The 22,188-nt window shown below is 44.1% G+C and overlaps 2 protein-coding genes across 4 annotated transcripts in view; both read left to right on the top strand.

Moving 5' to 3' along the window:
- The first annotated feature begins 2,069 nt into the window (after window positions 1-2,069).
- wdr6 (WD repeat domain 6) lies at window positions 2,070-17,715 on the top strand. 2 transcript variants are annotated; one of them, XM_084069355.1, is made up of 7 exons: window positions 2,070-2,214; window positions 2,665-2,779; window positions 11,606-11,770; window positions 12,197-15,107; window positions 15,599-15,676; window positions 15,841-15,957; window positions 16,193-17,715. In XM_084069355.1, the coding sequence occupies exons 2-7, from the start codon at window positions 2,710-2,712 to the stop codon at window positions 17,391-17,393; spliced, it is 4,542 nt and encodes a 1,513-aa protein (XP_083925481.1). In that variant the 5' UTR covers window positions 2,070-2,214; window positions 2,665-2,709; the 3' UTR covers window positions 17,394-17,715. The 2 variants fall into 2 exon arrangements, with proteins under 2 accessions (XP_083925481.1, XP_083925480.1); XM_084069354.1 differs by having other exon boundaries at window positions 2,070-2,227.
- A 2,277-nt stretch (window positions 17,716-19,992) lies between these two features.
- Window positions 19,993-22,188, top strand: part of LOC311054506 (uncharacterized protein) — a 2,749-nt gene continuing 553 nt past the window's right edge. Inside the window, exons 1-3 of one of the 2 annotated variants that reach the window (XM_084070521.1) lie at window positions 19,993-20,495; window positions 20,743-20,818; window positions 21,902-22,188. The exon at window positions 21,902-22,188 is cut by the window's right edge and continues 55 nt beyond it. In XM_084070521.1, the coding sequence (XP_083926647.1) occupies window positions 20,767-20,818; window positions 21,902-22,188 (339 nt within the window). In that variant the 5' untranslated portion in view covers window positions 19,993-20,495; window positions 20,743-20,766. Of the gene's footprint in view, window positions 20,496-20,586; window positions 20,819-21,901 lie in introns of those variants that run through there. The other variant, XM_084070520.1, reaches the window with a different exon arrangement.

Here is a 22,188-nt window from a genome sequence, read left to right as displayed (position 1 = left end):
ATGTCCTGAAGTATTATTACATTTTGTCTAAAATGGTGGCTGTGGGGCAAATTGAACCAAGATTTTGTTCGCCACAGCCACCAGTTCAATTTAACCCTGAGTATTTAATGCTCTGGCAAACCCATTACAAGCGCAAGGCTTGGAAGTCTGGTGTAGTACTTTGCTTTGTCATCGTCAAGGGAATGTTCATCCCACTTCCTCTTGGCAAGCGCATCCTTCAGTTCTCTGTTCCCTGCATCTGGGTAACAGGCTCGCAAACCTCAGTTCCACCTGCAGCTTGTGCACCTGCTGCTGCTTCTCCATCTTCACCTAGTGGCATGGGTGCTGCCCCTAGCTGTGCAGTCTCATCCACTGCTGGAGGTGTGCCGATTCTCTTTTGGTGTTCTCTTTGATTGTCTGGCAAAACGGTCAGTCCCTGAAGGCTTGATTTTTACTATGGCCCAGGTTTAAGGATGGTGCCCAATCTGGTTCGGATTCCAGCATTTCATATGCTGGTGTACCTGGGAACACACAACAGAAATAGTTCTGTCAGACATGGGCAAGCTGGCTAATAATAATGAATCTACATTTATCTCTCTCATTCATTCATTCATTCATATATATATTATATATAACCACATGCACAACTTTACATCCCAGCCTTACTGACAAAGTAAGGCTTACAAGTCTACAAGGCTTCTCTTTTTTAAGTTTTCAATATTGTATTAACAATTGCAAATATTGAAAGGTTCTGAATAACAAACTTTATTTAATTGGTTTTATATTGTTTAAATAACCGTTAAAAAAAATAATTAGAGGGGGAAAAAGGGAAATGTGTTATTAAATTATTTTTGATAAGTGACTACATTCATTGTTCAAGTTTAAACTCGAAAATGTTAAATATCATGTGGGTTAACTTACCCCTTACCTGGGGCAAGTTGAGCCACAGGACCACTTTTTTATTGAGAAGTCATATTTTATGGTCCTTTGTCATAGATGCTTAGTTACTCTTAATTTAAATATACCCATCCTGAAATAAGGGTAGATGTTTAGATTTGATTGCTATCTCATTTTTGCCTTGCTTCCAGGACAACTTAAATGAAAAGTGGGTCATCTTACCCTGTTCTCCCCTGATCTTTATTTGGATTGTACTTTTCTATGGCATAGGGCCCTATTTGACACTTGACTGTCATTCATGTCAATTTAGGAGGCAGTAGTCACCCTCTTCCTGAAGAGACACAAATATTATCGTTTTGCCGGTTTTAACCATATTGGGTTTTAACTGCACTCCAATCTGATAAAGAAGAAAGAATATAACAGGAGAAAGCGACAGGGAGGGAATGGAAGGTTGTTTATGAAGTGTACAGTGTCACCTTGTGGTTTAAAAAGGTATGGCATGGCCATATAGACCAACCAATCCCCACCACATCACATAGCAGTGGTGGAAAGTAACTAAGTACATGTACTTAATTACTGTCCTTAAGTACAAGTTACGAGTACGAGTTTTTATTTATTGTAGTATTTCAAATTTGCAATACTTTTACTTCTACTCCACTACATCTCAGAGGCCAACATTGTACTTTTAGTTACTGGCTACTTTGTAGATTTTGATTGTTATTACCAAACATACATTACCCACTTCAGCCATTTCGATCATTTGAAAATAGCCGATCTACAAGCTCATAATGCATTGCGATGCGACGCATTGTGAGCTCTGCTATTTTCAAGATTTGTCTACATTTGCAAACATGTGGAATGGGACATTCTGCATAATGAGTACTTTTACATTTGGTACTTTACGTATATTTTGATGCCAATACTTTTATACTTTTACTGAAGTGTATTTCTATTATCGGACTTTTACAAGTAACAACAGAGTATTTCTCCATTGCAGTATTGATACTTTTACTTCAGTAAAAACATTGAGTACTTTTCCCACCTCCACTGGACCTTTCACACTGGCCTGACAGCTGCAACGTCAGCTACACGACTAACGGACGTCATCGTTTAGAACCAATCGGCGGACAGTTTACTTGGGACAGTGTGCAGCATAGTCTCTTGTGATTGTCTACAGCGCTATACCGGAACAAACAGGAAAAACACATGGGTGGTTTGAGAGTTATTTACAGTAATAACATTTAAGTTATTTATGATAACAGAGTTATTTATGACAACGACAGTGTTGAGTTCGATTTTGTGGGAGTGACAACAATGCCGCGGTGCTCATCATTAAGAGTGTGTAATTAGTGTGAGTATGAGACAACATAACAAAGTCAGTGTGTTTTAGCTAGACGTGTATCTCTGTCTGTCTGTCGGTCTGTCTCACCTCTTTGCAGTTTTGTTAAAAAAAACACACACAAATACATCACAAACAACCTATTTAAAAATAATAATAATTGTTTTATGCTGCAAAGCTGTTTAGAGAAATTAGTGTATGGCTGCTCTGTGCTCTGGGACAAATACATGATATGTTTTAACCTTGATATACAAGACTGTCATATATTATCAGTATGACCGTCTTGATCCAAGGCTAGATGTTTAATCTCTGTCTGTCTGTCTGTCTGTCTGTCTCTCCTTCTCCCTGTTCTCTGTTTGTCTGTCTGTCTGTCTGTCTGTCTGTCTGTCTGTCTGTCTCTTTTCCACCCATCTCTGCATGTGTTTAAATTCTTTTGTACACTCTTGCAGGCAGTGCCATATTGATGCTCCCAGGGGCATTAGCTGGTCAGAGTGATGGAGACAGCAGCCCTGGTAGCGCCAATCACCGCACTGGAGTTCCTCCAGGATGAATATCTACTGAAAGGTACATGGTGGAGTAGCCGCAAGCAACTTATGCTATAAATGCTATCTGCTTGTATCTAAGTTGCAATCCCTTGACAGCCCATTCATGCAACAGAAAATTCCTGTCTGATTGTATTAAACGACGATAAACTCATCAATATTGCACCTGTATATAATCAACCCTAGATATGTTATGAGCTACTTTCTGTCAATACATTCCGTGCAGTCATTTTTCTTTCTATGCGTTTGAGAAAGTGCTTGTCACTCAATCACTCAATGTCCTGCGTACACTATCTGTTTTGAAACTGCGCATAATTATGCAGGAGGTAGCAGGACGTTGAGTTTTTGAAAATGAGTGCTTCCAAACTCAAACTCAAAAATATAGCTGCAAGCAGCAATGAGCGGTTTCAAGAATAATGGCAGACTGGCAGACTGTGACAGAGTGGCAGACTGGCAGACTGGCAGACTGTGACAGAGTGGCAGACTGGCAGACTGTGATAGAGTGGCAGACTGGCAGACTGGCAGACTGTGACAGAGTGGCAGACTGGCAGACTGGCAGACTGTGACAGAGTGGCAGACTGGCAGACTGGCAGACTGTGACAGAGTGGCAGACTGGCAGACTGTGACAGAGTGGCAGACTGGCAGACTGTGACAGAGTGGCAGACTGGCAGACTGGCAGACTGTGACAGAGTGACAGACAGACAGACAGACTGTGACAGAGTGGCAGACTGGCAGACTGGCAGACTGTGACAGAGTGGCAGACAGACAGACAGACAGACAGACAGACAGACAGACAGACAGACAGACAGACTGTGACAGAGTGGCAGACTGGCAGACAGACAGACTGGCAGACTGTGACAGAGTGGCAGACTGGCAGACTGTGACAGAGTGGCAGACAGACAGACTGTGACAGAGTGGCAGACTGGCAGACTGTGACAGAGTGGCAGACAGACAAACAGACAGACTGTGACAGAGTGGCAGAGTGGCAGACTGGCAGACAGACAGACAGTGACAGAGTGGCAGACTGGCAGACTGGCAGACTGGCAGACAGACAGACAGACAGACAGACAGACAGACAGACAGACAGACAGACAGACAGACAGACAGACAGACAGTGACAGAGTGGCAGACTGGCAGACAGACAGACTGTGACAGAGTGGCAGACTGGCAGACAGACAGACAGACAGACAGACAGACAGACAGACAGTGACAGAGTGGCAGACTGGCAGACCACCGGCTTCGAATGCTATCAATGCATTGAATGGGAGATTATCACGTTTTATCAGACCATTGAATGGGCGAAGTAGGCGAGCTACCGTCTACCCCGCGATTTGTCAGACCATTCATTGGGCGTAATCAGGAGCTACTGACCTACCGACGGAGGCGGAGCAGTCCCCACAACAATATTTACGATTCTGTCCATATCGGTACATAACTCGAACGGCGCTGAGTAGGCACAGGCGAGGGTCGCACCGCTCCGGACGGCAACTCAGTCGCCTTAGCTCCTTCGGTGGCCCGTCGCGGGGCTCCACCTCGCCTGAGACTGCGCGCCTCCGTCATGGTCCGAAACCGAAACAACCAAAACCAAAACCGAAACTAAAGTATTTAAGTCATCTCCGTCGGTAGGTCAGTAGCTCCTGATTACGCCCACTGAATGGTCTGATAAATCGCGGGGTAGACGGTAGGTCGCCTACTTCGCCCATTCAATGGTCTGATAGAACGTGATAATCTCCCATTCTATGCATTGATAGCATCCGAATCAGGTGGGCAGACAGACAGACAGTGACAGAGTGAAGAGAGAGAGAGAGAGAGAGAGAGAGAGAGAGAGAGAGAGAGAGAGAGAGAGAGAGAGAGAGAGAGAGAGAGAGAGAGAGAGAGAGAGAGAGAGAGAGAGAGAGAGAGAGAGAGAGAGAGAGAGAGAGAGAGAGAGAGAGAGAGAGAGAGGGAGAGGGAGAGGGAGAGGGAGGCAGTGAGAAAGAGAGGCAGTAAGAGAGAGAGCGAGAGAGAAGAAGTGAACATGCATTAATTAACAAAGTCATGATTTTTGTTCAGTAAATTATATTTGGACCGGTTAAATTGGGGTTTGAACCAAGGACCTATAGACTTGTGGGTAGACAGTGTAAAGGATAAGGATAATTCCAGGTCCGTTCATGAAAGTCCTTGCGGTCTTGTTTCCAATGAGGGCCTGTGAGCAATTAGGGGTTAAGAGTCTTGCTCAGGGACAAATTTAATTTCATCGACACATTTGCTGGCCTGGTCTGGAATCGTACCTGGGGCAACCAGGGCCTCTGGCTCCCTAGGTGGGCTCACTAACCACTCAGCTATGGCCACAGTACAGACTGAGCTATTGGATAGACAGAATTGGATTTCATATGTGGTAAGTTATCATACAGCATGGGTTGCTTATTATATACATACAAGCTCATAACGCGTCACATTGTAGATCGGCTGTATGTGGTTACTGTAGGTGTTGTATTAATAATTATACATCTGCAAAGTAACAAGTAATTAAAGCTGTCATCTGCTGTAATTGTAGTAGAGTAGAGTAGTGAAGTAAAAGTACCTAAAAATTGTACTGTGCATGTGGCAGGTGTGATTGGTGATGAGTGAGAGCAGGTGAGAGGGGTGGATCCAATCCATGGGAATAGGGGGAATTCCAAATGATGATCACCTCAACACATTGTTGGGGACAGGGATCGAACCAGCGACCTATGGATTCACAGGCTGCCTCTCTTCTCATTGAGCTAAAGATATGGCCTCCCTGATGGTGTCTGTTGATATCTATAGGTTTTTCCGTCCTATAGGTTCTTCCGGTGTGAGATTGTAGATCAGCTATTTTCACAAGAAAGTATGTCATACATTGAAAACAACTACTCTCAATAAGCATTTCATTTAACAATTGCATGTTTATTCATTGATACAGTCATGTTGTGTGCAATGCAATTGAGTTGAGGTCTGCATGAGGTGAGATTTGAACCGGCGACCCTCTGGTAACAAGGCAGATGATTAAGCCATTGGGCCAACGGACCCGAACTGATGAAAAGGGAGTTCACACACATGACACACTTTCACGCAAATTGCTCAGAAATACTGGATTTAAATGTTTTTCAAACTGCTCAAAATTGCAGACAATCTAAGGGCGGAGTTTACTGGTCAACAATTGCACATGCATTCATTGATACAGTCATGTTGTGTGCAATGCAATTATAATGAATTCTACATGACGTGGGATTCGAACCAGGAACCCTGTGGTTTCAAGGCAGATGATTAAGCCATTGGGCCAACAGACCTGTACTAGTGAAAAGGGAGTTCACACACATGACACACTTTCACGCAAATTGCTCAGAAATCCTTGGTTTAAATGTTTTTCAAACTGCTCAATATATTTCGGAATGGAAACTAGTGGAAAATAGTCGATCTACAAGCTCACAACGCGTTGCTATCTAAAAAGGTGTGAGATTGTAGATCGGCTATTTTCACAAGAAAAGAAAAAAAAACTACTCTCAAAAGCATTTCGTGTTATTGTCTAAACATTGCACATGTCTGAATTAACAGGGTCATGTTTTGTACAATGCAATTTAAATGTGAACTGTAATAAGTGGGATTCGAACCAGGGACCTTCGGCACATGAGACTATCACTCTACTGGTGGAGCTATCCAATACACAGCCTTAGACAGTGAAAAGGAAGAATCCAACAAAACAAAACAAAAGCGCGAATGAAGTACGTCATACATTGAAAATAACTACTTTCAAGTATGCATTTCTCGTCATCTTTAACAATTGCACATGCATTCATTGATATAGTCATGTTGTGTGCAATGCAATTATAATAAAGTCTACCTGAGGTGGGATTCGAACCGGCTACCCTATGGTTTCAAGGCAGATGATTAAGCGATCAAGCTATTGAACCAACACACCTGAACCCGTGAAAAAGGGCCTCAAACATGTATTTGACACAGTTTCATGCAAATTGCTCAGAAATCCTGGATTTAAATGTTTTTCAAACTGCTCAAAATTGCAGACAATCTAAGGGCAGAGCTTACTGGTCAAAGTGATACATGTGTTCCTCATGAGTCAAGGCACATGTGTAAGCAGGTTTAACGGCTGTCGGCCAAACGAGGCATGACTTTTGCCTGTTTAAAGTTTGCATTTTCAAAAAATTGCTATAGCGCCCCCCTTTGACCAATTGGAGTAAGATTGGTTTCAGTGATACTTGGAAGGACCCTCTACAATATTGCAAAGTGTCAAACAAATGTGAGTCTGCATGTATGTGTTAGGGGCAGATGAATAATTTAAAAAAAGCTGCAATTTTCATTGGCTTATAAAAGCTTAACGTTTTCACTTATGGAAAATCCGCTTGGTTACGTCTGTCGGCATTGGTCCAAAGTTCATGTGTATACAGTTTCGTACAGATTGCTCATAAATCCCAGGAGGAGTAGGCTTTTTACTGCTTTTTACTGCTTTTCATAGAATTCGAAATGGTGGGAGATCTAAAGGTCAGAGGTCAAAAGTCAAACAGTGAAAGTTGTTAGGCATGAGGAGACGCATGTGTGTATCGAAGTTTCATGGCTGTAGGTCGAACAGGGCATGAGCTGTACCTGTTCAAAGTTGGCATTTTCAATTGAGTGCTACAGCGCCACCCTTTGGCCAATGGTTGTGAGTTTCGGGTTTTCGCCGTTTGGCATAGCCCTCTACCATATTGCCGAATTTCATAAGAAGTGACCAGGCGGTTAGGCCAGAACTGGCAAAACCGGCGGAAGATCATGAACTCTTACAGATGTAATAAGGCTTCGAGCCTATTGGCCTCGAAACCTTAATGAAAGTGTAGAGATGTAATAGGGTTCGAAGCCTGATAGGCTCTCGAAACCTAAAAAACAATTACTCTCAAAAGCATTTTGTGTTATTGTCTAAACATTGCACATGTCTGAATTAACAGGGTCATGTTTTGTACAATGCAATTTAAATGTGAACTGTAATAAGTGGGATTCGAACCAGGGACCTTCGGCACATGAGACTCACACTCTACCGGTGGAGCTATCCAATACACAGCCTTAGACAGTGAAAAGGGAGAATCCAACAAAACAAAACAAAAGCGCGAATGAAGTACGTCATACATTGAAAATAACTACTTTCAAGTATGCATTTCTCGTCATCTTTAACAATTGCACATGTATTCATTGATATAGTCATGTTGTGTGCAATGCAATTATAATTAAGTCTACCTGAGGTGGGATTCGAACCGGCTACCCTATGGTTTCAAGGCAGATGATTAAGCGATCAAGCTATTGAACCAACACACCTGAACCTGTGAAAAAGGGCCTCAAACATGTATTTGACACAGTTTCATGCAAATTGCTCAGAAATCCTGGATTTAAATGTTTTTCAAACTGCTCAAAATTGCAGACAATCTAAGGGCAGAGCTTACTGGTCAAAGTGATACATGTGTTCCTCATGAGTCAAGGCACATGTGTAAGCAGGTTTAACGGCTGTCGGCCAAACGAGGCATGACTTTTGCCTGTTTAAAGTTTGCATTTTCAAAAAATTGCTATAGCGCCCCCCTTTGACCAATTGGAGTAAGATTGGTTTCAGTGATACTTGGAAGGACCCTCTACAATATTGCAAAGTGTCAAACAAATGTGAGTCTGCATGTATGTGTTAGGGGCAGATGAAAAATTAAAATAAAGCTGCAATTTTCATTGGCTTATAAAAGCTTAACGTTTTCACTTATGGAAAATCCGCTTGGTTACGTCTGTCGGCATTGGTCCAAAGTTCATGTGTATACAGTTTCGTACAGATTGCTCATAAATCCCAGGAGGAGTAGGATTTTTACTGCTTTTTACTGCTTTTCATAGAATTCGAAATGGTGGGAGATCTAAAGGTCAGAGGTCAAAAGTCAAACAGTGAAAGTTGTTAGGCATGAGGAGACGCATGTGTGTATCGAAGTTTCATGGCTGTAGGTCGAACAGGGCATGAGCTGTACCTGTTCAAAGTTGGCATTTTCAATTGAGTGCTACAGCGCCACCCTTTAGCCAATGGTTGTGAGTTTCGGGTTTTCGCCGTTTGGCATAGCCCTCTACCATATTGCCGAATTTCATAAGAAGTGACCAGGCGGTTAGGCCAGAACTGGCAAAAACGGCGGAAGAATAATAATGAAAGTGTAGAGATGTAATAGGGTTCGAAGCCTGATAGGCTCTCGAAACCTAATGAAGTACATCATACATTGAAAACAAGTATTCTCAATAAGCGTTTCATTTAACAATTGCATGTTTATTCATTGATACAGTCATGTTGTGTGTAATGCAATTGAGTTGAGGTCTGCATGAGGTGAGATTTGAACCGGCGACGCTCTGGTATCAAGGCAGATGATTAAGCCATTGGGCCAACAGACCCGAACTGATGAAAAGGGAGTTCACACACATGACACACTTTCACGCAAATTGCTCAGAAATACTGGATTTAAATGTTTTTCAAACTGCTCAAAATTGCAGACAATCTAAGGGCGGAGTTTACTGGTTAACAATTGCACATGCATTCATTGATACAGTCATGTTGTGTGCAATGCAATTATAATGAATTCTACATGACGTGGGATTCGAACCAGGAACCCTGTGGTTTCAAGGCAGATGATTAAGCCATTGGGCCAACAGACCTGTACTAGTGAAAAGGGAGTTCACACACATGACACACTTTCACGCAAATTGCTCAGAAATCCTTGGTTTAAATGTTTTTCAAACTGCTCAATATATTTCGGAATGGAAACTAGTGGAAAATAGTCGATCTACAAGCTCACAACGCGTTGCTATCTAAAAAGGTGTGAGATTGTAGATCGGCTATTTTCACAAGAAAGTATGTCATACATAAAAAAAAACTACTCTCAAAAGCATTTCGTGTTATTGTCTAAACATTGCACTTGTCTGAATTAACAGGATCATGTTTTGTACAATGCAATTTAAATGTGAACTGTAATAAGTGGGATTCGAACCAGGGACCTTCGGCACATGAGACTCACACTCTACTGGTGGAGCTATCCAATACACAGCCTTAGACAGTGAAAAGGGAGAATCCAACCAAACAAAACAAAAGCGCGAATGAAGTACGTCATACATTGAAAAGAACTACTTTCAAGTATGCATTTCTCGTCATCTTTAACAATTGCACATGTATTCATTGGTATAGTCATGTTGTGTGCAATGCAATTATAATTAAGTCTACCTGAGGTGGGATTCGAACCGGCTACCCTATGGTTTCAAGGCAGATGATTAAGCGATCAAGCTATTGAACCAACACACCTGAACCTGTGAAAAAGGGCCTCAAACATGTATTTGACACAGTTTCATGCAAATTGCTCAGAAATCCTGGATTTAAATGTTTTTCAAACTGCTCAAAATTGCAGACAATCTAAGGGCAGAGCTTACTGGTCAAAGTGATACATGTGTTCCTCATGAGTCAAGGCACATGTGTAAGCAGGTTTAACGGCTGTCGGCCAAACGAGGCATGACTTTTGCCTGTTTAAAGTTTGCATTTTCAAAAAATTGCTATAGCGCCCCCCTTTGACCAATTGGAGTAAGATTGGTTTCAGTGATACTTGGAAGGACCCTCTACAATATTGCAAAGTGTCAAACAAATGTGAGTCTGCATGTATGTGTTAGGGGCAGATGAATAATTTAAAAAAAGCTGCAATTTTCATTGGCTTATAAAAGCTTAACGTTTTCACTTATGGAAAATCCGCTAAGTTACGTTTGTCGGCATTGGTCCAAAGTTCATGTGTATACAGTTTCGTACAGATTGCTCATAAATCCCAGGAGAAGTGATTTTTTTACTGCTTTTTACTGCTTTTCATAGAATTCGAAATGGTGGGAGATCTAAAGGTCAGAGGTCAAAAGTCAAACAGTGAAAGTTGTTAGGCATGAGGAGACGCATGTGTGCATCGAAGTTTCATGGCTGTGGGTCAAACAGGGCATGAGTTGTACCTGTTCAAAGTTGGCATATTTCAATTGAGTGCTACAGCGCCACCCTTTGGCCAATGTTTGTGAGTTTCGGGTTTTCGCCGTTTGGCATAGCCCTCTACCATATTGCCGAATTTCATAAAAAGTGACCAGGCGGTTAGGCCAGAACTGGCAAAACCGGCGGAAGAATAATAATGAAAGTGTAGAGATGTAATAGGGTTCGAAGCCTGATAGGCTCTCGAAACCTAATAATCGCAGTAGCTCATAACATGACAATGGTAGATTTGTATGAAACATAGATTTGACAGAGACAAAGATGATAACCCAAGCTGTCCGTACAGGTGCAATATTAGAGAGTTTAAGTTGCTTGCGGCTAATGGAGATGGGACAGGAACGCCCAACTGATGCAATGATGATGATGTAAGGTTTATTGGATTCCCATTAGCTTATGCCTATGCAAGAGGTACGTAGCTATTCTTCCTGCGGCCCCAGGAGTACAACATGGAACAGAGACTAGACACCAACAGCTACAAATGGCAGAATTAAAATGAGAAAAAAAGACAAAGACGGATAAAGGAATCCAATGATATAACTAATCAATATGCAGATTAGAAGATAACTAATATAAATAAAATATGTGTGTGTATGTGACGTGTGTACACACATACACATATACTGCATAATATAAATATATACGCACACACACAGTGGCCCTCATTCATCAAACTTGTGTAGACCAAAAAATGGGCGTATGCTCATGTCAACACAACCGTCGCCATTTATCAACCTGTCGTCAATTTGACGTGAGCGTAACCAGCACACAAATCTCATGTCGGGTCTTATGGTCATGTACGCAAATGTTTTGTATAGTCTGACAATTCATTTTCTCATGTCCTGACAGGTGAGGGTCCTATACTGACAGTATACAGCCTCCATCCCCGCCCTAAATCCTCCTGTGCCTCACTGAGTGTGCTCCAACATTACCGTATCCATGGCATCCGACCCAGACCGCTGGGAGCTGACACACAACATAACTCCACCACAGAGAACCGCTGGGAAGAAAAAGGTAGGTGGACAGTTCCTTCGTCTGTCGTTTTCTTCTCTCAGTTCTTCTTCATTTGTCTTTTCTTTTCTTTTTCACTGCTGCTGAATTCATCTACTCTTAACCACTTTCAAAATGGTATTCCTGTTTTGGCCATCTTATAGGCAAAACAATTCAGAAACGTCAAACACAACGGAAATAGCAGATCTACAAGCTGACAATGTATAGCATGATCCTCAGATATTTTCTCGGTTTTTGAACATAGGCTTTAAGTTGTTGAGAAATGTTAGATGTGTGTAAAATGTAATTTTAGACTAGGTTATTTCTTTATATTGTTCAGTTCCTTTTTCAACATAACTTAAGTTTCTTGTTCCCCATTATGTATTGTTTCTATATGTATTTACTTTACACAGTACAAAGCACAAATCACTCTCTCTTCTCTGTCCCCAGGAGGGAGCCCTACCACAGAGTCCAACCACTATGATCTTGCAGTGTTTGGAGGCAAGGCTGTGAGGCTAGTCAGGCTGCGCACAGAGCTCCATAGTGGGGACCACCTGCACCTGGAGACCATAGGTCCCCTCATGGAACTGCAAGACTGGGCCTTGGATGCCTACTGGCTTTCTGGAGAAGGAAGACCACTCCTCGGTGTGGCTTTAGCCCATAACAGAGCCGTCCTCCTGGATATAGAGAAAGGAAAAGCATTGATTCAGTGCTCTTGCCTAGAGGGGTGTCTCCTCTATTCTGCCCTACTTCTGGTGGACAAGTCATGGATGGATTCAGTCCTAGTCGGAGGAACTGTCTTTAACCAGCTAGTTTTGTGGAGGCCTGGATCAGGAAGCACAGAGGGGAACGAGGCTCAACTCAAAGCCCCAGTTGAGAGGCGTCTGCTGGGGCATAGTGGGGTCATCTTCAGCCTGTCCTACCTCCAGGAGAAAGGGTGGCTGGCCTCAGCCTCCGATGACCGCAGTGTGAGGGTGTGGGGTGTTGGGGTTTTAGGGGGACCTGGTGGGAAATGTGGGGATTTGAACCCTACCTGTTTAAGGGTTTTATATGGACACCAGGCTAGGGTGTTCTCTGTGCGTCTCTCCCCAGGGAAAGTGTACAGTGCGGGGGAAGATGGGGCATGCTTAGTTTGGGACTGGGCTGCAGATGGGAAGGTGGCTCGGACACTAAAGGGACATCGAGCTGGAGGGGTCCGAGCCCTGGCCGTGAGCGAGGGAAAGGTGCATGATGGAAGGCAAGCAAGGTGGGTGGCAACGGGCGGTGCTGATGGAGGGGTGAGGCTATGGAGGCTGGAAGGGGATAAGGAAAAAGATGTGAAGAAAAGTGGGGTGATGAACGGGGAGGCAGTGAATGAAATGGACATGAAATTCACTGGCCAAGGCATGCCCAAGGCGGTGTGTGTGACAGGGGGAGAGAACAGAACTAACGGCTTAACTGAATTTAAGATTCTGGTTTGCACTGATCAAGGGATAGTCTACCAGTACTGTGAGGAACAGTGGGAGTTGCTATGGCAGGGCCCCGTTGAGTTCCAGTCCTACTGTGTAATGGAAACACTAACCATCAGGATAAAAGACCCATCATCCATAGTCCATCTGTGTGCTGTGGGCAACCTCATTGGAGGAGTACAGGTCTTTCCAGTTTCCCAACCCCAATCTGGGGTGCTTCTCAGCGGAGGTCAAGGGAAGATCCATAGCCTTATCTGGGTTGGGGCACAAGAGAGCGGGAGGCAAGGGGGATATTTGCTTGCCTCTGGGGCAGGGGGGCTTGTCCACCGCTGGTATGTTGAGGTTGATATGGATGAATATTCTCACATGGCTCTCAGGGTGGCAACCCTCCCCACCTTCCTCCTGCCCCTCTGTGCCAAACGCTGGTTGACCGCAGCAGTCCGACTCCACTCAAGATCACCAGGGGCGCTGTGGGTGTGCGGTGACAGGAGAGGGTCCCTGCTGCTGTTCCTTGAGAGAAGAAAATGTGAGCCAAGTGAGAAGGAAGAGGAAGGAAGACGTCAAGACTTGCTGATTGAGGGAACCGACAGCAGGAAGGCAGAAGAAAATGGGGATAATAAAACGCATGGAGACCTGGAAGAAAAAGATGGAGGCTTGATGGAGGTGAGAAAAGGATCAGAAGAATGCTACCTGCCACTGAAGCCAGCAAGCTGTCTTTTCGGGGTACATGGAAAGCAGGGGGTGACTTCAGTGTGCGAGTACCGTGGGCTTCTATACAGCACCGGCAGGGACGGCTGTGTGAGGGTCTTCAGATCGCGAACTACAAATAAACTAGAAACACTGGAGGAAAACACAGGAGCTGACAATGAAGAGAAAAGAGTTGGCCATGAAGGCCATCAACTGGAGGTTCTGAGAGTCCAACGGGCCTGCAAGGGCATGGAATGGCTGGAGAGGGTCCTGATTCTAGAACCGGAACTCTCAGTGACAGAACACACCCAGGAAGAGGAGGAAAATTGTTTGGAGGATCGAGAGACAAACCTCCAAACAGTTCTGAAAAATCCGGAACAAATGCAGAAAGATGTCAGCAGCCAGGGAAGAGGCGAAGAAGAAACAAAGAGAGAGATTGGGGGAATAGAAGCCCGGTTTGCTATTGCTGGGTTCCACGCGGTTCATTTTGTGGTGTGGGACCCAGTGAGACAGGAGAGGCTGCTCTCAGTGCCCTGTGGTGGGGGGCATCGCTCATGGGGTCTCTGGCCCTCACATAAAGCTCTATGGCCTGGACATGGTACCCTGGTCTTCATCAAGCAAGGGGCTGTCATGGCATCACAGCCCCCCAGCGAGGTATCGATCTGGGCTGGCAAGGCAGGAAAGACAGGGGCCTGGGGCCTGAGAGAGGGGGTCCATGGGAGGGCGATTGGCTGTGTGTGTAGGTTGGGAAGAATAGAGGGAATGAGTTGTAGCAATGAGGTTCAGACACAGACCAAAGGCTTGACAACAGCAGGAGCAGAGGAAAGTAGCGAAGGACATTGGGAGATTTTGGTGACAGGCGGAGAGGACACTTGTTTGTCTGTCCTGGCTGTCAATCCTAATTCCGGTGAGGTCCAAGTGCTTTCAGTGATCACAGACCACATCTCTAGTGTCCGCACCTTAGCTGCCATTACATGTTCTGGACAAAGGCGTATTGGAACTGGAGGAGGAAGAGAAATGGATGGACCAAAACAGCCCATTTCTGCTCTGCTGGTCTCCGCGGGAGGGCGGGCCCAACTGCAGTGTTACAGGCTGTTGATTAGCTGGGATGGGCAGAGGCAGCTTCCTTCCTGTCAGGTGATCCAGGTAGCCAGTCACCGATTGGATGAGCAGTGGGAGAGGAGGCGGAATCGGCACAAGATGGTGAAAATGGACCCAGAAACCAGGTGTGTGAGACTGTGTGTGCGGTGTGACGGTGTCTCCTTATATTAAAATTGGCTTAAGGGACGACTGGCCAGCCGGCGGGCGGGCAGACCTCTGACGTCACTCTGACTCAGACATAACCATAAACAAACCCCATACACCCATACCTGTATATAGGCAGGACCACGGCACTCTGACTCGGGCATAACCATAATCCAACCCGACCACGGCCATGTCACTGTGACTCAGACATAACCATAAACAAACCTGATATGCCCCTATATAGGCATATATTGATATCCAGTTGTTCAGAGCCACAGATCCGACCGCTATGCCCATATATGGTCATGTGCATATATGGGACTGACCGACTGACTTCAAACTCGGCTTAGCACTGATATTGCATAATTAGTCTAATTGTCTCTTGCTGATTCCATAGTGATACAGTTGTGTGAGAGATGTGTTTGTTTGTTTGTTTCGGTTTTTTAAATTATTATCTGTGTTTATTTTCCAGGTACATGTCCATTGCGGTGGTGAAGGAGGGGAAGGATTGTGTTCTCCTGGCTTTGGCCTGCAGTGACGGAGCTGTGAGGTTGGTACCTTGGCTTCTACATTTTGATAAGCTCATCACTGCAGTAGAGCAAAGATTTAAAACCAAAGGTTCACTAGAGAAATGAAAATGTTCAGTTAAAAGTTTTAATGTGACTAATGTGGTTGATTAGATATCTCTGTCTTCCCCTCACTCTCTACACACAGATTGTTCTCAGTCAGTGAGGTTAAAGGTCACTTTGAGTTGTTGTGGGAGAGTTTCTACCACCATCGCTGTGTGCTCAGTCTCGCCACCTGCTGGATGGAGGATGGAGAAGGCAACAGGTGACAAATAAATGAGTAGCTTCAGTTTTACCATGACTTGAGCTTATTAAAACTCAAGAATGGTGGGGATTCATCAACAACTGGTTTTCTGATCCATTTTGGGTCTTGAAACGTCCTATATATGTGAGAAATCTCTGTCTGTGTGTCTGTAGTGCATTTATCTCACTCCCTCCCCTTACTATTTGTCCCTCCTCCCCTCTCTCTCTTTCTTTCTATTTTTATTTATTCCTCTTAGGCATGTGCTCCTGTTCAGTGCTGCTACAGATGGGAGTATTGCAGTGTGGGATGTGACCGCCTCCACATTGGCCAGTAGTATGACTGATTCTACAGCTCCGCCAATCCCATGCCTCAGCATCCCCGCCCACCAGAACGGTATCAACTCATTGGTCGTTTGGGCAGAGAGTGCGGAACAACAAGAGGACGGTTGCTGGGTAACTGTTGCAAGTGGCGGAGATGATGGACAGCTGACAGTGTCTATGGTCAGAGTGCAGTACCTTGTGGATGCGACAGAGGGTAGCAGAGTGCTTTCACAAGCCAAGGAACAGCTTTTGGAGGAGCCAGGCTCTCCTCTCCACAACCACGCTCTTTCCCAGTTACAAGCTCAGTTTCCGCGTCAAACTGGGCTCTCTGTGTCCCAAACACAGCCCCAGTTACAAAATCAAAACCACTCTCAAGTCCAGATCCATTCCCAGTTCAAACCCTGCCACTCCCAGTCCCCTCTGCTTTCTCACCCACATACTCACCCTGAGTCCTCACCCAGTACCCCTCCACCCTATCCTGACTCACTCCAACCCCTCAGTCATGTACATCTCCACCTCCAGTCCCAGTCCTGCGTCCCCCTGGCCCACGCAGCCCCTCTGACTGCCTTAAAACTCCTCTCGCCTGGGCTTTTAGTCTCAACGTCCCCAGATCAGAGGATCTGCCTCTGGAGGGTCCGCAGTACTGGAATCGTGCACAGCGGGACGCTCTACTCACACGTGGCTGACGCCGCTGGAATGGCTGTCTGGAAAGGAGGGGTGATCGAGGAGAATGGGAGAAGGGGTGAGACAGATGGGTCTGAGAGTGGGTTGGAAGCAGCCGGTAAGAGAGGGGAGACATTGGTCAGGATAGACGGTAAGACGGAGACTGAGGCAGGTCTTGTGGCGGCACTGGCGGCAGGTGATACAGGAGGTGCAGGTTGTGAGCCAGACAGCGAGACGGGTTCTGAAGACAGGGCAGGAACGGAGAGGGATGCTGCTGCAGGTAAACACAGCAGTGATGTGGGTCATGGTGTTAAGACACCGAGAGCAGGGTGGGTGCTGGCCTGTGGCCAGGGCCTCCAGCTGATAAGAGTTACAGATGTAGAGACTGATGGAGGGATGGAGTTGGAGGAACAAAGAAAAAGAGGAGTGACAGAGCAACGTGTTAAAGTGACTTTTGAGGAAAACCGAACTTGAAAAGACAAATCGTAAGGAGACGAATCACCAGGGAAAAAAGTATTAATTGGTGTTTTACATTTTCTACCCAATTTAGTTATTCCACTCTCCGCTGAACAAATGACCAAAAAAGGTGTATGTTTAATGCTTGAAGATCCAATCATCACGAAAACATGTAAGAGAGACAATAAAAAGAAATGAAATGGTGAAAGTTGTCATATTGCCATTTAAGTTGTGCTGATTGATTCACTGCATGAACTCATGCATTGAGTAACATGCAAGATAATATTCCATCTTAAAAATTGCCTGTAGCTTTTGTGCGGCACAGTGAATTAAATTACAGTTTCTCCAATACATCTAAGTTGCAAACATCTCTTTTTATTGTTGGAACAGCTAAAAAGGTAAACATTTTTGATGATGTAGTCAAAATTATGTAGTCAAAATTTGTCAAGTTGCGCCTTCACCAATATAATGTTTCATATCAAGATGTGCTGTCACCGATAACATTTTCATATTCATGTTGAGACACTATTCAAGTCAGTATAACATTTGATGGTGTGGTCAGTTATATTTGACTATTGTATGTAACCATGCCACCATAGGAACAGTGGTTATGTAACTTTCTAAATGAGCAACTTAACCATACATTTCTAGGACCCTACTGTAGGTTTTCACAACAGCTGCACCTTGTACTCATAACTTACCGGCATTCTCCAATATGTGTTGTCAGACATAACCACATTTGGACCAATAAGTGAGGCAAAATAGAACAGAGCAAAAGCCTGTCATAGCTACTTCATACAGTGTATTTCTGATGGGGACATGTTTGATTCAAATATGTAGTATAAAGCCAACAAAAGGTTGTACTCATGAGATCACTGTTACCTGACATATAGTGACTAATATGTATTCTGCCTGAAATAACCATGTGTGTGTGGCTAGAGGTCAGAGCAGTTCACATGAGGTGGTTATGATGCCTGTCTATCTCCTTCTGCTGCTACAGGTGAGCATGAATATTTTAACCAGGGCTCACATTGCCTTTTGTCCTTTGCATCACTACCCCTGTCACTCACAACTCAGATGCAAGCGCAGCAATGGGGGAAAGGCGTAAGAGAAAAGGAGATACAGAAAAATGGGTGAAAGAGACAAGTGTGATGAGGACAAAAGCAGGACAATAGAGAGGTAGTGATGAGGACAAAAGCAACAAAGAAGAAACAGCAAGGGTGAGACAAAGCATTCTTGGGATAGCCTAAATAAAGATGTGGAAGTGAGGCTTTGAAAGCATCCATGTACAGGAACTAAAGGAAAGAGAGAATGCCAGGAAAGGCCTAACAAGAAAAAGGGAGAACAAGAAATTGGGGGAAGAGAGAAAGATGGCAACAGGATGAAGAGAGAAGGGAGACGAGGCAAACTGCCCATCTCACTCCAGTAGTTCACAAGAGAGGTGGGAAAAAGACATAACAGAGTTAGTTGTGATAGATGTTGACTGCCCCTATTGTCTACAGTATATCTATTGAAAGAAAAAGAAAAGAACATCACACAAGGTCAGTTTCAGTTATAGGAGATGGAGAGAGAATAGAGGGGAGAGTTTAAAGCACTCATGCCATTGCCCCTGTCTCGTGTTATGGAAAGAGAAACTAAGGGAGGAGATGGCAAAAACCATAATGGAGAAAGAGTGTCACTGTCAGGGAGAGAAAGAGAACAGAAGAGGGAGGGAAAGAGAGAGTATCCATTTTCACTGTCGTTCACAGTGAGCGGTGTGAGTGAGGGGCAGAGTGAGAAGATTCATGTCACACTCAGAGACAAAAAGGAGGGAACATGGACGGAAAGTAAGGAAGAAGACCGGTACTGCGTTAAACGGAGGTGCTCAGGGGAGAGCTGGGGAGCCAAGGAGAATGACAAATGAACAAAGCGAAGGAATAAATAAATCAGTGAGTCAGTAGAGAGCGAGTGGAGTGATATATGAGAGAGAAAGAGAAAGGGGGCAGGTTGAGGAGGGAGCGATTATGTATCTAAAGGGGACTGTGGCTTCAATAACTATGGTACATCTGGCATGAAATTAAGAATGTATGTACTTTAGAGGACGTACTAGCTCTTCACTTACAATTTCATGAGCTTGAAATCGAATGAAAAGGAAGAGAGAGACAGGATGTGAGAGGAGAGAATCGAGACAAATGAGAGTCGAAGGCAGTAGCTTGTGGAAGCCACAAGTGCTGATAGTGTGATAGGCCTTGATACAGAGAGAAGAAATCAAGGAGAGCAACACAACAGGTGTGTGTGTGGTGAGGAATGCATTGTGGGGCACAGGAGAACAAGCAAGAGGAGCTGCTGATTCTTTTTTTTTTATGCAAACGGATTTGTTTTTACAACCAGCCGAGGTACGCACGTTCTGTTTAACAGTACATTTCACAATTATTATTTGCATTAACACGGACCTCATCTGAAGCCTTATCACTACTCCCTTTTGAAATAGGTGCACCCTTACACAGCCCTGTATCTCTGTACATGCCCCCCCCCTCTTTTTGTGATGTGTATTTAACTAACCTTGCCTGTATGAGCTATGGCTATCTGATATCTGAATTTTCCCTCTGGGATTAATAAAGTATCTATCTATCTATCTATCTTGTACAGATAGACATTGAGGCCTGTCGTCATCAACTTCTGGGAACACACATTCAGTCCTCATCTTATACTTGCAGGGACATTCATTCTGTCCTCTTCTTAAACTAAAGGGGACATTCATTATTTCCTTTTTTTTTTTCTCCTCACAGGGATATTTCATTCTGCCTTAATATCCTCGCAGGGACATTAGTTCTTAAACTTGTGGGGACATACATTTTGTCCTTATGTATTCTGTCCTTATGTTCTAATCCGTGCAAGGACATTAATTCTGTCCTAATCTTATCCTTGCAGGGACATTTGTTTTGTCCTCATCTTCTTATAATGACAGGGACTTTATTTGATGTCCTCATGTTCTTATATTTGCAGGGACATATTCAGTCTGTCCTAATCTTATCCTGTCAGGGACATTCATTTTGTCTTTCATGATAACATGACAGCAAGTAGCTGCAGTGGTACCAGCCAATCAACAAATCCCTGTCTAGTCACCAGAGGGACTAAAAGGTGTGTCTTTTGAAGCTTTCAAAGTCCCACTGAGCCTGATTGCTTTACCCATACAGTAGCTGCATTAGTTGTATTGGAAAGACTGGTTCAAAGAGCTGCTTTTTGAGTCTCAGGATGCATGTGATATCATGCATGTTAGTTTTTAGTTGGTACTGTCATCGAACCCACAACCTCTACACTTTTACCACTGCGTAATGCATATCAGCTCTAATATTATTGTATTGATTTTTAATTGTCATGATTTGAGGATGAAGAGGTCTGCAGAGGCCTGATGTCCCAGGAACATCTGCCTCTGATTGGCTCGTCTGGGAGAAAACCAGCAGGTAATATGATTAGCTGCCCACTTTTGAAGGGATTAAATAATGAAAGCCAAAAGTCATCATTCACATTTTTTTGTGAACATTTATAGGATTTATAGCATGTCTTTAAAATATATAGTGCCAGTGTTGTTTGTTCATTTGGTTCCATGGACAAAATCCATCATTGCCAAAACATGACTAGTTAAAAAATAAATAAACAGTTCATCATTTTGAAACTTGCCATACCGTGAAGTTTAAAGGTGCAATAGTGAATATGCAGCATGATACTAGTCTGACAATATTAAAGTATGTCTAATGCAATATATGTCTAATTCTATGTTTTGACTATGATGGATTGCATTAATTGAACCAAAAGTTGAAGGAAAAAAATAGTGGTACCCTTTAAATGACTCGGAAATGTATGGATGAACCTCAACACTTCACCTTCATAGAACATCACAATCAGTTAGTGGGGCTTCTCAATGTGAGGCCATCAAGGTTTTACTTGTCAACACACACACACACACACACACACACACACACACACACACACACACACACACACACACACACACACACACACACACACACACACACACACACACACACACACACACACACACACACACACACACACACACACACACACACACACACACACACACACACTGCTCTCTGAATTATGTATCGTGTCTTCTCCTCTTTTTTTCCTCCTATCTTTTGCCTCTTTTCTCTCTGTACTTCTTAAATACACTCCCTTTCTTTCTTTCTTCCTTTCTTTCTCTCTCTGTACGTGTTCTCTGTACCCCTTTCTGTCTCTCCTGAGCTATGCTTTAATTCTTTTAATTTACATATAATTTATTCTTAGCTTTATTGAGTTTCTTTATTTTTCGATTGTGTTTTTAAATTGTGCTGCTGTGGAGTGCTTGTTGTGACCCAGGGTTAAATAAAATAAATGAATGATTTTCTTCTGTTACATTTTTCTGGATTCCAATTTCCAAGCTCTAATAGGTTTTAACCCAGTTTCATAAGAGTGGCAAAGTAAACAGCCCTTTTCCATCCTTCCCTCCTCCTCCTCCTTCTCTCCCTCCCTCCCTCTCTCTACAGCCAAGAAGCCGCCTCTCTCCTCCCCAGCCCTTCAGCACCCCTTGCTGGCCACTCGTAGGAAGCGCAGTCAGAAACAGCATGAGCAACAGCAGTCGTCTTCATCTTCCTCTTACCCCCACCAGGCTCCTCCCTCCTCCACCTTCCACCCTGATGCCTCCATGTCACCCTGGGGAGGCCACTCCCTATTCGAGTCCTCCTTCACCTCCATCCCTCCTCCCCCTCAGCCCACTCCTGCCTCCCCTCACAGGAGAGAACGCACTGTGGCCAGAGGGGAGGTTGTCGGTTTA

Source organism: Gymnoscopelus microlampas, assembly GCF_963454915.1.
Source record: "Gymnoscopelus microlampas genome assembly, chromosome: 10".
Classification (NCBI taxonomy): Eukaryota; Metazoa; Chordata; class Actinopteri; order Myctophiformes; family Myctophidae; genus Gymnoscopelus; species Gymnoscopelus microlampas.
The sequence above is the reverse complement of the archived record's forward strand: the minus strand, read 5'-3'. Positions and strand labels throughout refer to the sequence as shown.

Bases quoted from the DNA above. Each gene is read 5' to 3' on its own strand.
- wdr6 (XM_084069355.1), top strand. From the start codon at position 2,710: ATGGAGACAGCAGCCCTGGTAGCGCCAATCACCGCACTGGAGTTCCTC. The intron at 15,108-15,598 runs GTGTGTGAGACT...TTTATTTTCCAG, and splicing joins AAAATGGACCCAGAAACCAG to GTACATGTCCATTGCGGTGG. The intron at 15,677-15,840 runs GTTGGTACCTTG...CTCTACACACAG, and splicing joins TGCAGTGACGGAGCTGTGAG to ATTGTTCTCAGTCAGTGAGG.